At 40.5% G+C, this 17,495-nt stretch overlaps 1 protein-coding gene across 1 annotated transcript in view; it reads left to right on the top strand.

Annotated features, from left to right (window-relative positions):
• The window catches only part of gabbr1b (gamma-aminobutyric acid (GABA) B receptor, 1b), a gene marked incomplete at its 3' end in the record, with an annotated part of 148,917 nt that overhangs the window by 29,744 nt on the left and 101,678 nt on the right, over positions 1 to 17,495 (top strand). The window contains exon 2 of the mRNA XM_080485024.1: positions 7,029 to 7,163. Within this exon, the coding sequence (XP_080341150.1) occupies positions 7,029 to 7,163 (135 nt within the window). The remainder of the gene's footprint in view (positions 1 to 7,028; positions 7,164 to 17,495) is intronic.

Raw genomic sequence — 17,495 nt, forward strand, 5'->3', positions numbered from 1 at the left:
AATATTAATCTCTTCTACATTCAATAAATACTGGAGAACACTCAACCCAGTCCTCTTTGTTGATGTTCTAGTCTCAATCATCACCGCCGTTAAATTGGCTTCATGTTGGTTTTGTGGGAGATTTGAGTTGGTTCGTGGTCATTTTAAGACTCTTTTACTTGATTTTAAATCCTTGAATGGTCTCACCCCTCCTTACCTCTCTGAGCTGCTTTACCCGGACACTCCTGCCTCCGGTCAGCTGATCAGCTGCTTCTGGAGGTACCGAGGTCCAAACAGAAGCTCAGTGGGGACAGAGCTTTTTCTTTGCCGTCACAGCGAGGGTTAATCCATGGTTGTGATTAGTCAGACGCTACAAACTCTGCCACTTTCATGTGAACGTGCACTGATCCTGAAGCGAAAACCTGGATTGAATTGCTGAGTTGATAACCTGCTTTCTCATTAACACTTATCAGGATTGCGCATGTCCAGATAAGTTAACCAGGTAAAAGAGAGAAATCCTGTGTTTGTTTATCCCGAGTCCTAGTATAAGCCCCTGGACTGAATAAATGAACATTATTTTGTTGTGTAAACATGATTTTATTTAACTCGATCATTCAAAAGGGATAGAAATGTGATTTTGATGACGTACAAAATACCTAGTTACTTAGATTAATCCCACAACTAATTACAATTTTTAAACTTGCATTTTTCAGCAAGTAAGTTTCTTCAGCTGAGAAAGATTCTCATATTCCTTGTAAAGTTTGAGAGGTGATCATGATGTAATAAGGAACAGAGGTCACATTAACATAAATTTTATAAAGAGGCAATGATTTAGACCTCAATAAAATGGAATTGTCATTAGGGTAATTTAGGTTATAGAATATATGTTTTTGTGCAAAGAAAACGCGTTGTCCACAATGACCTTGGTAAGCAGCTCGTGTTACAAAAATAAGATATTGAAATAGAACTCCACTATTTTCTAAATGCAAAGTTTATTCACTACACATGGTGAAAAGTGAACGGATATTTATCTCTGTAGTAGATTATTGTAGTTCGGACTCTACAGATTTGTTCGCGTGCTAAGATGCATTGGTGAATTGACATGTTCAAAACTCCGAACACTGCAAAACAGAAATCCATGTGGGCTCAACTGTGTCTCACTTTTCATTGCTTTCACACGAAATGCATCCACTGACCAGTCACACTGAAATGGAGGAAGTCTTTTCTCACTCACTTGTTCACACCTGCAAAACACTGGGCTTCAACAGCACATTTTTCAAACGCGAACACACTTTGTTCAAAACAGAATGATAGGGTTTTCTGCTGCAGCCACATCGAAATTTCTTGAAACTTATATCAAAATATTGACAATAAAAAAAAAGTCAATGAAGATGAAACTCCAAACAGCTGATGGTAGTTTTCAGATGAAAACTGATTCAGGTGATCTGCATTTGGCCTCATTAGAAAGCATATATATATATATATATATATATATGGATCAAGGAGCAGCGGGAGAAGTTGGTAGAGAGAGAAGAGCAGCCAGGAGAGGAGGGAGAGGAAGACGAGGAAGACCAAGAGCTGAGGTCTCTGATGAAATCAGGTCCACAGTAACTGACCATGTGATAAATCATGGACTTTCTTATAGAGAGACGAATTTAGGGGGGCAGCCAACAGTTGGATCAATTATGAGACTTTTCCAGCAAACTAACAGGTAAGACATGCATCCCACAATTACTGTATTGAGCCAGATTTAACAAAATAAAGTAATCTATGTTGTACATCAGCTGCAAGTCGAGAAATATATTGTGATTTTTATTGCTGTGCTACTGTATATATGTAGGATGCATAGGTTGGTACCTGCAGGAGGAAGAGGCCGAATTTTCACAGATGTCCAAGAAACTGCTCTTGTTGATATGGTCATCGCAAACAGTGACATAAAGTTGAGGGAGTTATATTCACCAATCATCAATTCATAAAACAAATAATATTCACATCCTCCTTTAGGAACATTTAATTTTTCTAATCAAATGAACAAAAACATTTTCCAAATAAAATCACAAAATAATCCTCCTTGTAAACAAAAATGAATAATTACTCAGAACAACAAATGATCACATGACCTTAAACTCGTGCTCAGGCTTCGTTCTATACCCGGGGTTAACTCCGCCCCGTCTTGCCTGTCACAGCCCTGGATCACTGTGCTGACGGGGGGGGGGGGGGGGGGGGGGGGGTGGCAAAGATGAACTCAGTGATTGATGTCATGAGAAATTCGGAGGGGATGAGGAAATGAGTGTGGCGTGTATCATTGTGTGCAACCTGCAACACAGGGTGTGTGTGTGTGTGTGTGTGTGTGTGTGTGTGTGTGTGTGTGTGTGTGTGTGTGTGTGTGTGTGTGTGTGTGTGTGTGTGTGTGTGCCACTGCGCTCTTACTAACCGAGGATGTCCGCTGCCTGCGTGACAGCAACGGCGTGCGCGTGTCGTTGCCCCGTTGCTGATGGAGTTGCTCCATCACATTCGGATGAAGCAACTATACAAAGTACCTTTTCAAAGGAATGGAGAACGTGTCTAACAACTCTGTTATCAATAAGTTCAGGTCACCAGGATCCGATATGAACTTATTTAAAGACTGGATGGAAAAAATCTTTACTGCTAATATTAAAAAAACATGTTATAAAATGTGGAGATTATAATGTAGATCCTCTCAAGGCAGAACAACTAATTTACTGAAGAATTAGTTGATACAATGTTCAGTATGAATATGTTTCCCCGAATCACAAAACCCACTAGAATAACAACCCATAGTGCCACTGATAGACGGCATGTTCACCAATATCCTGGACAAGAACAGAATCAGTGGCTTGTTACTAAATGATACTAGTGACCATTGAGCAGTCTTCATGGTGTTTGAGGTTAACTGTAAAACAACTAAAGATGAAGACAGTCTGAGTAACAAGAGGGTTCTAACTGAACAGTCAATAAGGAATTTAAGAATGATCAAGCTTCTCTAACTTGGGAATTTATGTATAATGAGTGTGACGTGAACTGAGCTTACAACTCCTCCTGGAAACACTTATTACGCTTTATGACATAAAGTACAGGAAACAAGAGGCCACAAAAACTCCATGGATAACTAAAGGGCTATTAAATGCAAAAAGAAAAACTATCTATATAGAAAATCTCTTAAGTACAGAACCAGTGAGACTGAATTAAAATATGTAAAGTATAACTACTTAACTACTATTATGAGAGAAAGTTAAAAAAAAAGTATCACACAGAATTACTAAAGAGTACTAGAAATATTATTAAAGGAATGTGGAATTTACTCAATACTGTCAGTGGACGTGTTCCTAATAGCTCAGGTTATCCTGAGTACTTTGTGGAAGATAATTCAATTATAAGGGAGAGGGAAGAACGTGCTGGTTGGTTTAACTATTTTGTTGTTATCGTTGGACCTGAACTGGCAAAAGAAAATCCCCATAAACAATAAACCAATAAAAACTTAATAGAAGACAATTCTAAGTCAATGTTTCTCGCTCCGGTTATGGAGGTGGAGGTGTTGGATGTAATAAGAAAATGCAAGAACAAGACATCACGGGACATTATTGACATTGATATGAAAACTGTTGGGAGAGTAGCAGAAGAAATCATTAAACCATTTACATATATCTGTAACCTCCCTCCTCAGAGTGGCAGTTCCCTCCACAATGAACATAGCAGAAATCATTCCGTGACACAAAGCCAGTGATAAACACCTTTTTACCAGTTTCCGCCCTGCAGCTCTGCTGCCACAGTCCAAAATATTAGAAAAAATATGTGATACAAGACTTCGAAACTTTATTGAAAAACATAATTTATTATCTGATAGCCAATATGGATTGAGACAGAATAGGTCAACATCTCTTGCTTTAACTGATTTAATAGAGGAAATTTCAAAATGTATACATTTTTATTGATCTACTAAAAGCTTTTGACACCATACATCATTAATATTATCATCATTATAACGATGAATAAATTGGAGACCTATGGCATTAGAGGTACACCTAAGCAATGGTTGCAGAGCTACTTGGCTGAGAGACCTCCGTTTGTACAAATTGAGCAATATAAATCAGAGAATGGAATTTTAAAATGTGGTGTTCCTCAAGGGTCCATACTGGGGCCTACTCTGTTCATCATGTATATTAATGACATTGTTAAAATATCTACATTAATGAAATTTGTACTTTTTGTGGACGACACAGATATTATTTGTTCAGGAAATAACTTGGAGCAACTTTTGGATCAAATAACTGAGGAAATGAATAAACCAAAAACCAGTTTAATGAAAATAAGTTATCACTGAACTTAAAAAAGACTAAATTTATGTTTGGAAACCGAAAAAATGACATTACTGTACAATTATCCATTGATAACACAATAATTAAAGGAGTTCAACAAAAGATCAAAAGATGAGAAGATCTCTTGGAAACCTCATGTTAGATCTCTGCGGACAAAAGTTGCATAATGTATTCTGAGGAGAGAGCGCCGTGCTCTCCTTCACAAAGCCCTCGTGATGCTGGACCCTTCGTTTGTCATGTCGCATTTAAATTATTGTGTAGAAGTCTGGGGAAATTGTTGTAAGTCTAATTTATTGCCTCGAATCACTCTACAAAAAGAGGCTATAAGAGTCGTTCATGAAGGAAAATATAATGATCACACGAACCCACTTTTATTTTTAAATCATCAGTTTTAAAATTTATTGATTTTGTGAATTTTAAAACTGCTCAAATAATGTTCAGGGCATCAAAATAATCTCTACCCTCAAATATCCAAAAATGATTTAGTGATAGAGACGAGCATCAAGCATACAACTTAAGGAGGAGTAACAAACTGTACCAACCAGAAGTTAGAACTACTTTAGAATCCATGTGCCTCTCAGTGTTTAAATGTTTAACAGAAATGTGATGATAAAATATTTGGAAGAGAGAGACTGATGCCCTCAGCTGTGGGCATTAAGGGAGAGGGGTGAGGGGTGAGGGGTGAGGGGTGAGGGGTGAGGGGAGAGGGGTGAGGGGTGAGGGGTGAGGGAGTGTCCGGGCTGCTCGTTGTCTTGTTGTGAGGATTTTGTGTTTTACTGTATATTGTGATGTTGTGTCTAGTGAGGGGGAGTGGGGGGGTTGGGATTGTATAAGCGTTCGCTTCATCTATCCCCTTTTGAAACCCTGCACTGGTTTATGTTATGTAAGCTGTTTTGTGTGCAGGTTTGAAATAAAATGATTTACTACTACTACTAGGTAAGATGTTTGTTCAGAGTAACCAAGCGGATGTGTTTGTTGTGCTGTAAAACCAGGAATTTCATTTGTTCCAGACGGTCATGGAGATGGAGGCCAGAACAATTCCAGGTGAATTGGTATACGTGGATGAAGCAGGATTCAACCTGGATAAAAACAAGACGACAAAAGAAATGTCATTGGGCAACGTGCAACAGTTGATGTACCAGGCCAGAGAGGGGCAATTATAACAATGTGTGCAGCCCTCTCCAATGATGGTTTGTTCTGCATTAACCTCTCATTGGGCTGAACAACACAGGCTCATCTCTTGTTCAGATGATGTGTGGCACAATGTGAGGTTAATGCAGAACAAACCATCATTAGAGAGGGCTGCAGTTCCAACACTGCTGCAGTGACTGCATGGTTCACTGCACATCCAAGGATGTCTGTGGTGTTTCTGCCTCCATACTTGCCCTTCTTGAACCCCATTGAAGAATTCTTTTCAGCATGAGAAGCTTTATGATTGCTCTCGACACAATCAGTTCTCCTTGCTGGACGCTATGAATGCTGGTTGTGGAGATATTTCTCCTAAAGCCTGCCAGGGATGCATCCGACCTTCAACAAGATGCTACCCTCGGGGCCGAGAAGATATAAGATGTGAAGTCTACGAAAACATGTGGCCGACTGCAGATGACAGGTTCTGAATATTACAGTATACATGTGGTGTTTTTTAATTTGATCTGTAATTTGTATTCTACCCCTGGAATTCTGAGATTCTGCATTATTCTGTTTCCGTAATCATTATTTTTTGTATGGTCCACAAGTACACAAATGGTCTTGAATAAATCTCTGCATTCCCGATTCAGTGTTGTTGCAATATATTACAGCATATACTACAATTTAGAACCTTAAAGTGCAAAAGATCCTATATAAAATACTGATTTACCTGACAAAAATTCTTCAAACTTGAAATATGAGATGTATTTGATGTAATGTTCTTTGTTTATATTTTTGTTAAGAGTGATTGTGTTTCCAAAGTGAGACGATGTGCTGGTGTTTTGTTGTTGAGACACACTTTTGGGCTGAGCTGCAGGATGGAAATGCAGACTGTGTTAAGAGTTTTGAACATTTCGCTTCAGTGTCGACCAATGTGTCTTAGCAATCGTCAGGATGAACCGCCACCTGCTGTCATTCAGGAGGTTTGTGAGAAGCACCCTGCAGATCTTTCACGACCTGTAAAGTAGTTTTCAGTGATGAAAATGTTAATGATCCTGCAACAGTTGAGACATTAGAGGCTTCATATAAGATGTCACTAACACATGGTCAAAGTACACCAAAGGTATTTTTAAATTTAGTAAAAGCAGTTAGGATTTGAGTTTCATCCTGCACACATCGAAGTTGCCAGTGTTATTTCAACCCTCGTCTGTTTTGCTGCTGAAGAAGCTCCAATCACTCAGATTATTTCCACCCTGTGATTGGAATAATTACCGCTCCCATCCACTGTCACTTTCTGTGTGTGTGTGTGTGTGTGTGTGTGTGTGTGTGTGAGTGTGAGAGTGTGAGAGTGAGTTTTGTCTGCTAGATGAAGTTTTGTCGCAGATTAATGAGCTAAAATAGTTATTTTTTCTCAGTGAATGAAGGTAACCATCGACCTACAGCACTGACTCTGTAAGACGGATGGAAACATGCTGACCGTGTGTGTGTGTGTGTGTGTGTGTGTGTGTGTGTGTGTGTGTGTGTGTGTGTGTGTGTGTGTGTGTGTGTGTGTGTGTGTGTGTGTGTGTGTGTGTGTGTCCACAGTGTGATCCTGGTGAAGCCACGAAGCTGCTGTATGACCTCCTGTACACGGAGCCCATTAAGGTGGTGCTGATGCCCGGCTGCAGCTCCGTGTCCACGCTGGTGGCTGAAGCGGCTCGCATGTGGAACCTCATTGTGGTAAGAACCTTGTCCATCACTCTGGATCTCCACCAAGCTGCGAGATTACACTCCGTCTGCACGGAAAGCAGCAGTAAACAGAAAGGAAGATTGAGAATTCTGAGTCAGGATTATATTTCATTTATGAAATAGAAGAACTATATTTTCACTGCTTTTGCCATTTTTATACTTTATTCCCGCTATTAAATTCATTTCAACTGTTGTGGCCATTTTAGGTGTTTTGTTAATTTTTGCTGCTTTAGTGTATTTAATGAGGTGACTGGTTACGCAGGTTCTTAGACATAAAGCAAAGCAACTGAAGAAGTATTGGTAACTGCACAGTTGAAAAGGCTGAAACACACACCTCGCAGTTGTGAAACTGATGAATTCATCCATTCATGCACAGCTGCAGGTTTCAGAGAATCAGGGACACAGAGTCCTTCAGCTGAGCTCCAATATTCCGGAGCATTCATGAGGAACCTGGTAGCAAGCGATTCTTCATCAGCATGAAAGCTTCTGTGTCACATGTTCACACACTGCAGTCAGCATGACCAGACCTCCTGCAATTCTCCTCACATCATCAAACACATGTATTTAAAATCAGTCACAGCTCAGTGTGATAGACAGCTGGCCTCATTAATATATTTAAATCCTCCATTGTCAATGAGCCTCTGCTGCAGGCGGAAAAGTTGAAGGAAGTGTAGTGAAGCAAAGATGTGCACAGACAAACGTTTCTTATCAACCAAAAAATGATTACTGTCGATTTTCTTTTCTATAAATCTGTCACCAGTAGATGAAATCATCACACACAGCTATACAGATGCATACAAATGTGTTTTTTTTTTTTTTTTTTTTTTTAATCAAGAACATTTTTATTGCTTATCAAAGGTAATATAAACAAATAGTGTGTACAAAGTGCTGGCTCACTCAAAAGTTCTCTGTTGGTTTACAATGAATTCGCAGTCTTAGCGTGAGTCTTCACTGTCCCACATTTCAGACACAAGACAAGTAAAAGTATTTGCACAGGAAGGAGATGGATTAATGATAAAAAACAAACAAACAAAAAACACAAATATCCCAAAACATCCCAAAACAACGTGAATACAACGATGCATTCACGCCAAGACCTACATTTAATTATCACATATAGCTGTATTGTAATAAATATTCACAGAGCTGGAAAATATTGCAAGAAGGAACCCCACATATCTTCAAAAGCACCAGGAGTTTGTTTTAATGAGCATCTTGTCTTTTCTAGTTTTAAACATGACATGACATGCTGCAGCCACTGTGTGTGAGAAGGTGGGGAGGCAACCTTCCACCTAAGTAGAATTGTTCAGCGTGCCAGAAGTAAGGTAAAGGCCAAGGCATGTTTTTTAGTAGTACTGAGATGTACTTAATTTTTGAGAACCCCAAAGAGGGCTACAATTGGGTTTCGTTCCAATCTAAAATTCAGCATCCGAGATAGTGTGTTGAAGATGGTCCCCCAGAAGTTGCCCAAGAGAGGGCAGGACCAAAACATGTGGTTGAGGGACGCCTCCATCAGGTTACATCCGACACACAGTGGACTCATTTCAGGGTACATAGAAGACAGTTTGGCCTTAGAGATGTATGCCCTGTGTACAATTTTTAATTGAACTAAACGATGACGGGCACACAGGGAAGATGAGTGGAGCAGTCTAAGTGCGTCAGCCCAGGCATCTTCTGTTATGCTGTTATGTCCTCCCCCCAGGCCTTTTTGAATTTGTCCACTGAAGGGCTTTTAACTTCTGACATAGTGTTGTATAGTTTTGAGATCCGTCCTTTGGCTGGCTTTAGTGAAAGGATATTATCGATTATAGATGCTTGGGGCGAAGTTGAAGATTCAGACAGTTCATGACAGAAAATGTCGAATCTGGAGATAGCAGAAAACAAATCAGATTTTGAGAGCTTGAATTTCTCTGTCAGTTCTGAAAAAGATCGCATGATACCATCTTTGAGCAAATGTTTAAACTGAGTGACACCTTCTCGATGCTATCTCTGATGCCATCAGTTGCTTCGTCTGGTTCAAAAGGGCAACCAGGATTTCTTTAAACAGAGCTTTGTTTTTTATGGTAACTATAACTCCGAGATATGAAAACTTACTTTATCCAACCTTAAAGTTTAGGTTAGAAAAATTCAAACCCCTTGCCTTATCATTGAGTGGAAATAGCTCACTCTTGCAGATATTCAATTTATAGCCTGAAAGAGTACCAAAGTGACTCAGCCGTGTTAAAGCAGTAGGAAGTGACTGAGTTGGGTCAGAAATGTAGAGCAGAAGGTCATCCGCATAAAGGGAGACCCTGTGCTCCACCCCTCCTCTCCGAATACCAGACAAACCATTGCAAGTGTGAAGACCAATAGCAAGAGGTTCCATAGCTAAATTGAAGAGCAAAGGACTTAGGGGACACCCTTGATGAGAACCACGATATAAACTGAAAGGCTCTGATCGTTGGGAGTTGGTACGGATCATAGCAGTGGGGTGGGAGTACAGCAATCTGATCCACAGGGTAATGAGGGCCCAAACCCAGATTTACCCAGCATGGCGAATAGGTACAGCCATCAAACGTCATCTCTGCATATTTGGAGACAACACACTCCGGCTCATCCTCCTGAGCAGTATACAGAAAGTGTATACAGAAAATGTCAAAGAGTCGCATAATGTTATAGTATGACTGCCTCTTTTTAATAAAGCCAGTTTGGTCTTTTGATATGATGGAGGGAAGAAGGTTTTCTAATCAGTGAGCTAACACTTTTGCCAGAATCTTTGCATCAGTATTCAGAAGGGCTATTGGCCTGTATGAGGCACATCTGGTTTGGTTTTCCCCTTTCTTTGGAATTAGTGTAATACATGCCTCTGTGAAGGACTGAGGGAGTTGACCCAACTCGCAGGACTCTGAAAGAACAGAGCACAACAGTGGTGAAAGTACCCCAGAGAATTTCTTAAAAAATTCTGACGGGACTCTGTCAGGACCTGGACACTGTTTTGACTGCATAGAAGTTATGTTCTTAATAATTTCTAAATGGAAAATTGGCTCTTCCAGTCATTTAGCAGAGTCCAAGGTGAGTATTGGAAAATTGAGGTTATCAAGAAAAGAGGCAATTGCATTAGTGGGTATGTGGGACTCTGAAGTATAGAATTCTGTGTGGAGCTCCTTGAAAGCTGTTTTAATTTTTAGTGGATCAGTTGTAGTCACACCATTACTCAATTGTATCTTCAAAATAGCCTGCTTTGAATTAGAACCCCGAGGTTGATTAGCTAGTACTTTATCAGATTTATCCCCATAGGTATAGAACATAGTTTTATTCCTTAGGAGCAGCTGTTCAACACGGTAAATTGTGAGTAAATCAAATTTCAGCTCGACTCTTTTTTTTTATATAGTTCAGGGCATTTATTCTGGGCATATTGTTTGTTTATTTCGCCTATTTTATAAAACAGTTTATTTTGTTCCTGTATTGAAATGCATTTCATTTGGACAGTATACGCAATGATCTGCGTACACAGGTAAGCTTTGAGTGTTTCCCAAAAGATAAGATAAGAAGTGCCTGGATTATTGTTTGTATCAGTAAAGAAAGCTATTTCACTCTCTATGAACTTAAACTCTGCGTTTGAGAGCAAGGTTGAGTTAAAGCACCACTGACTGTACCCAGGAGAAGAGCCAAGAAGTAACACAGAAAGTGTTACAGGTGCGTGGTTTGATATAACAATAGACTGATATTTACATGTAGTAACAAAAGACAGAAGTTGATTACTGCATACTGAATACCGCATTCTTGAATCTGTATGGTGTAGTTTAGTTGGGTTCTGTTGTTCTCTATCATTGTAAGAGCACTTTGAGATGTTTGTTGATGAGATTTAGCACTTTACAAATAAAATTGAATTGAATTGAATTGAATTGAATTGTACTGGTGAAAAGAAGGAAAACTCTTTGACATTTGGATGCAAAAAATGGCAGGTGTCGTGCATACCAAAATCATGGCGGAAACCATTAATGACACCTAGTCGCCGTGCTGGGATTATTAGAAGACCGGTCTAAGGCCGGGTCTCACCAACAGTTGAGATCACCCCCAAGAATAACGTTATAAACATTTAGATTTGGCAGTAATGAAAACAACCGATGAAAAAAGTTTGCATCATCCACATTTGGGGCGTATACATTAACCAGGACCACAAATGTCTCCTACAATTTGCCTGGGATAATTAAATACCGACCATAGTTACCTGATGCTACATCATGTGGTTCGAATGGAACATCATGATCAATTAGTATTGAAACTCCTCGAGATTAGGCCTGGAATGAAGAGTGAAAACATGGACCAGACCAACGCAACTTGAGTCTGAGTTACTGTACGTACTTGGGTTTCCGGTAGAAAGTCAAGACTTTCCTTTGTTTAACAGGATGGTTTAATCCCTCTACATTCCAGCTCAGAAAGTTAAGCCCATTCATTGTGCAGCATACGTAAACGGGTTGACATAGAACTGGCCGTGGCAACGAAGTGCCATAAATGGATAAGTAAGGTATTTAAGGTAAAAAAATGTAGCATGTTTAGCAGTGATGGCACACCCACACCCTGCCCTCCCAAACAAAACTGCTGCGATACAAAACAAAACAAAACAAAACAAAACAAAACAAGAAAACCCAAGGGCAGCGAGCTCTTTGAAACAAATATCCTCTCCAACTTGTCTTCCAAGTGTATCACGTAAGTTAAACTGAAACACAGCAGCTCTGGGATCCGTCCAATAAATGAGAATACTAACCACCTATTTAAGGGTACATAAATGTGCCAGGGAGTCAAATTAGTCAAATCAGTCAACTGTCCACGTCAAAAAAAAAGACTCAACTAAAATTTTAATTGCTATTGAAATGACCCGTTTGGCAGACTCGTGATTTCTTACGTTACATAAGCTAAAGGATGGATGAAAGTAAGCAGTACTTCATGTAAAAAATGGAAACTAAATGCTAACGAAAAGGTCAAATCGGGTTGGGGAAGCCAAGCCCTTTCTACAGTTTAGCAGACAAAGAGATGAGCAGTGTATATCACCAATAAGTGCGCTGGTATCTGGAGCGATGACTCAGTCCTGGGTCAAGATGTGCCTGCAAATTCTCCTTTCATGCAGGGTTGAGTTGGCGAGGGCGGTGATCATCAATAAACTTCTGCGCCTCATCCACGGTAGTGATCCATTTCTTGGTTCTGCTTGTCAGCGTCACGTGGAGACCGGCCGGATAGAGCAAAGCAGCTTTAAAGCCCCCTTTGTACAGCTCCGCCATCACGTCCCTGTATTGTACTCGTTGACTCATCACTTCGGCGCTGTAGTCCTCCACAATATGAATCTGGTGGCCATGGTAGTCAAATCTCCCTCTGCAGCGGGCTTCCCTGATGACCTGGGGCCTCCTTTTTAAAACCGTGTGTAGGATTCTTACTCAAAATGTACGTGCGCCCAAAAGCTGAAAATGGCGTGCGCCCCAAAAAATTTGAATCAATAAAACCGTGTGTACGCACATCTGCACGCACTTTCCTTTTAGAAATCACAATCCACCTGGAAGGTTGCGCAGTTCGTATACCGCCCTCAAGACGCCCACTTTCTACCATTAATGCTCAATGCAAAGGGCCTCGTCCATATTTTTGCATCTCATTCAGCCTGTTGGTCGCCGGTATTTGATGTTAAATCCTGACAGGAAAGACAAAGAAAAGGAATTATACGGAGAGAGAAATAGTCATGAGGAGGTGGAGGTCATGAGGAGGTGGAGGTCAGGAGGAGGTGGAGGTCAGGAGGAGGTGGAGGTCAGGAGAATGATATTATTTGATGTCACAGTAGTGGAATCACTAACAAAAGTAGAAAAAAACCATCAGCAGCTCGTCGTCACCGCTGGAAATAGTGTGAGATCCACAGAGGTGGAGAAGAAGAATCTGATGTGTAGGTGGAGGCCAGAGGAGAGTGACACCATGGGCGTCAGCACCCCAGCCCACTGCTGGACCCCAAAACAGTCCTCACGCTAGTGACGGCCAGGGTGTGTCAGGGTGTCGGAGAGGAAGGAGACATTTTGGTGGAGACACAGCAGACCGATAAAGTTCAGTTTCATCTGATAATTAAATGTATGAATTAAATATTTGAATAGGGACTGTAAAAAGGCTCAGTGGACTTTGTGTTTTATCCTCAGTCACTCCAGAGGTGGAGGTGGAGGGTGACAAGGAGGTTGTTCTGTCTGCTGCCCCAGTGCGTCCCGAGCGGATGACTGTACCGCGAGAGGCTTTTATCAGGATTTACAGTCATAAGGTAGAAATGTACTGAACTGTATCACGTATCACATATGTATAATGATAAAATAAGCAATGTAAAATCTATCATTTCTTTATTCCACATGTAACCATTGGTAAATCATCTCAATTGCAGTTTGTTTTTTGCATGAGACTTTCCCAGAGATTCACATTTGTTATTACAGTGCACATACAGTTTAGTATATTTGTACGTTAAAACTGTAAATCCTAATAAAAGCAGCTGGAATTGAACAGACGTCCCCATCAACAGCCAGTCAGTGTGCTCTCCCGACACTGCAGCTTTACACACGGCTGTCACCGCACTATTTATGTGTTTCCTCTGAAATGAGACTGATTGTTACTCACTTTGTCACCATTGATAATCAATCAGTTCTATCCACCGCTCTGTTTCATTGGAAGATGAACGTTTGACATGTGAACATAGAGCTGCTGATTCAGTATTAATGTTCCACTAAAGAAACATCTAGAACTCTGCAGCTCGGCTGTTTATGATTACGTGGATCTGTAAGTCTGATATTTGAAGATATTAAATATATGAGATGAATCTGGCTTCAATTCTCCACCTCACAATCAGCGCTGCAGGTTCCCCGTCTCCAAAATATGCGTGTGGAAGGTTCAAAGTTTACGTACCAGTACGCATATTCTCCCGCAAAGTTAATTTTTTTAAAACACAAACTTTGTGTGGGAAGTGGCGTACGCATCTTTCAGGACCCGTTTTGTGCATAAGCAAGCTTTATAAATGTGGCCCCAGCTCCTTCGTGTGGTACCGGTGCAGGCAGAGGATGACGGGCCGTGGGCGCTGCCCTGGACCCGGCGTGGGGATCAGTATGCGGTGGGCTCTGTCAATTTCCGGCGGGCAGGGCAGCAAGTCTTTCCTGATCACGTCTTGAAGTAGCTGAGGAAAAAAGTCATGTGGACGACCCGTCTCGCTGGACTCAGGCAAGCCAATAATACATATGTTTGACCGCCTGCTGCGGTTCTCCAGTTCGGTAACTTTTGCCATGAGCTTGATGTTTTCCTCGCGGAGAGCGGAGTAGGCAGTTTCAAGATGGAGGATACGCTGGCTAAAGTCGTCTGAGGTGAGCTCAAGAGAGGAGACACGTTGGTCATGGTCGTCCGCCAAAAGCTTTGTCTGGTCTAGTTTGGCCTGAATCCCAGCGAGTGATGCCTGAAACTCAGCTGCTAGCTCTTCACTGTGCAGATATCGCGTCTATCGCTAAGCCAGAGCTAGCCTTAGCCTTAGCGATGACGTCATCCTTTTCAACAGCTTTCTTGGCCGGCATTCCAAGAGATTTATTCGTTCTTGGTTTTAGTAAAGAATAAATGAGAATAAAAAAAGACCTGGCGAAAACGGGCAGCCCTGGCGGGACGACCTATTCAGCGTAAATGTGGAGGACATTTGTCCATTAGTGGTAATCCTTGATTTGGGATTGTAATATAAAGTTCTTACCCAATCGATAAAATTTTGTCCTAAACCAGATTTTGCCAATACCTTAAATAAGTAGGGCCATTCCAGCCTGTCAAAGGCCTTCTCAGCATCTAACGCTACAGCTACAGTTGGATCCGACCTTGCCTTTGCCAAATGGATTATGTTGAAGAGAAATAAGAAAATAAGAGAAGAGAAGAGCCTGCATAAGGTATTAGATGTGCGTTTCTGGATAAAACCACTTTGATCTGGGTTAATTATGTTTGGCAATATATCACCTAGTCTATTTGCTAACAATTTAGAAATGAATTTATAATGTGTTCAATAAGGATATAGGCCGGTCAGAGGCGCATTTCAAAGGATCTTTATTTTTCTTCTGTATAACTGTGATTATGGCAGTTGTAAAAGATTCAGGTAATGTATGCATTTTGGCTGGTAAATCTATAACGTGTGTAATTAAAGGGAGGGGTAAATCTTTAAATTCTTTATAAAATTGCGGGGGGAAACCATCCTCTCCTGGGGCTTTATTAGATGGGAGTGAACATAAAGCCTTGTTGAGTAAAAGGGAGGTCAAGATTGTTTCGGTCATCATTAATTATTTTTGATATTCAATTGTGGATAGAAAATCGTCAATGCATTATCTGGAAGATCTGATTTATATAGACTGGAATAGACATCTTTAAATGTGTTGTTAATTATTGTTGGGTTATTTATGTAACCATCCCCTGCATTAATAGTCCTGCTGCTCTCCTCAGCCTTCAGTTACCATGACAGAAGTTGGTGTTTTCTTTCCCAACTCATAATACTTTTGTTTAGTTTTCAAATTATCTCTTTCAAGTTTTCTAAGTGTTTAACGTGTTGTACTGGAGTTTTTTCTGAACTAAAGATTGGTAAATGTCATTTGAACCATTTCTTTGGAAATTTTTCTCCAAATCTAAAATGTCTTTTTAGACCCTTTATATAAGAAATTATTTGTCCACTTAAATAGGCTTTCAAAGTATCCCATAAATAAAACAATTGGGAGAGGAAGCACAATTTGTTTCACAGAAAAACTTAATCTGATAAATGTCCAAAATTCAGCACTTTGGAAAAGCGTGGGGTTTAAGCGCCACCTATAGTGTCTCCTGGGTACATCAGGAAACATGATGGACATCGTTAATGGCGAATGGTCAGACAAAATTCTGGACAGATATTCAGATTCCAATACCCTATGAAATAACTGAGCAGATAATATAAATAAATGAATTCTGGTGTTGGAGTTATGAGGACATGAATAGAAGAAGTAATCCCGAGTCTGAGGATGTAAGTTCAGCTCTTTCATAAACGTCTGAGTTGTCTTAGCTGCTTTTGATCTGGTGATTATTTTGGAAGATTTGTCCTGAACAGGATAAATACAAAAGTTGAAGTCGTTCCCTAATAATACACTTTGTTTTCCACCTGCAATTTTTAGAAAAATACTTTGCATGAACTGTTCATCATCCTAGTTTGGTGCATATACATTTAGGAGTGACCATTCTTCTGAGAATATTCTACAATAAACAAAGACATATCGTCCCGAAGGGTCAATAGTAGAATCAATAACTTCCAAAGGTATGTTTTTGTTCACTAGAATGGCCACGCCTCGGGCTTTTGAATTGAAAGAAGAAGATCTCACCTGCACTACCCATTATTCCCTTTTTAACTTTTTATGTTCTTGCATAGTGAGGCGAGTTTCTTGGATAAAAGCTATGTCAACCTTTAACTTTCTTTAATATGTTAAAATAATTTTTCTTTTAACTGGCCCATTCAAACCATTGACATTAAAACTAACAAACTTCAGTATCCTATTCATCTAATTCAGCTTGTTTTATAACATTTGTAATAAATACTGTAAATAAAACCAAGGTATGGCACATAAGAATCAAGCAAAACAAAACGAGAGAGAGAGAGAGAGAGAGAGAGAGAGAGAGAGAGAGAGAGAGAGAGAGAGAGAGAGAGAGAGAGAGAGAGAGAGAGAGAGAGAGACAAAGGGTGAGCAGAAAACCCACCAGTGCCAACCCCAAGCATATGGCACACCTCCCTTTATCGGAACGGTCTTGTATTCGTGAACAACCTCTAGTTTAATTAACTTTGAAACTCTACTGTGACAAAGTCGACTGCAATGCAGGACCAGGGACGGCTTGGAATCAGCAGAGGTTACAGGAGAACTGAGCTTGGTTGTGCAGGCTGCCATGAACCTCCTGGTGTCGCGGTCCAAGGTGGGCCACCAGAACGTCTGCCACAGGACCCCCAAGGTGTGAAGAAGATGATAATAATAATAACAATAATAATAATAACAACAATGACAAGACCTAAGCCTAACCTCTACACCTGTGGGGTGGAAACAAGATGAGCCTGGAGTTTCACTGTGTGTCAGGACCAGACTTTAACATCTAGCGCCACCCAGTGTATCGGAATATGTTCTCCAGCTCTGCATCAGTCTGTTGTCTGGGATCGATCTGTACTGACTGGATGTGCAGGGGAACCAACCAGATGTAGAGGTCAGCCCATTGACTTTGATGGGCAAGTTTGACAGATAAAACAAATTCATGAAGCAACACCGTATCATGAACTACAGACATCACTATTACTGTTTCACCAGTGTCTGATTC

Source organism: Lipophrys pholis (assembly GCF_963383615.2).
Source record: "Lipophrys pholis genome assembly, chromosome: 17".
Taxonomy (NCBI): Eukaryota; Metazoa; Chordata; class Actinopteri; order Blenniiformes; family Blenniidae; genus Lipophrys; species Lipophrys pholis.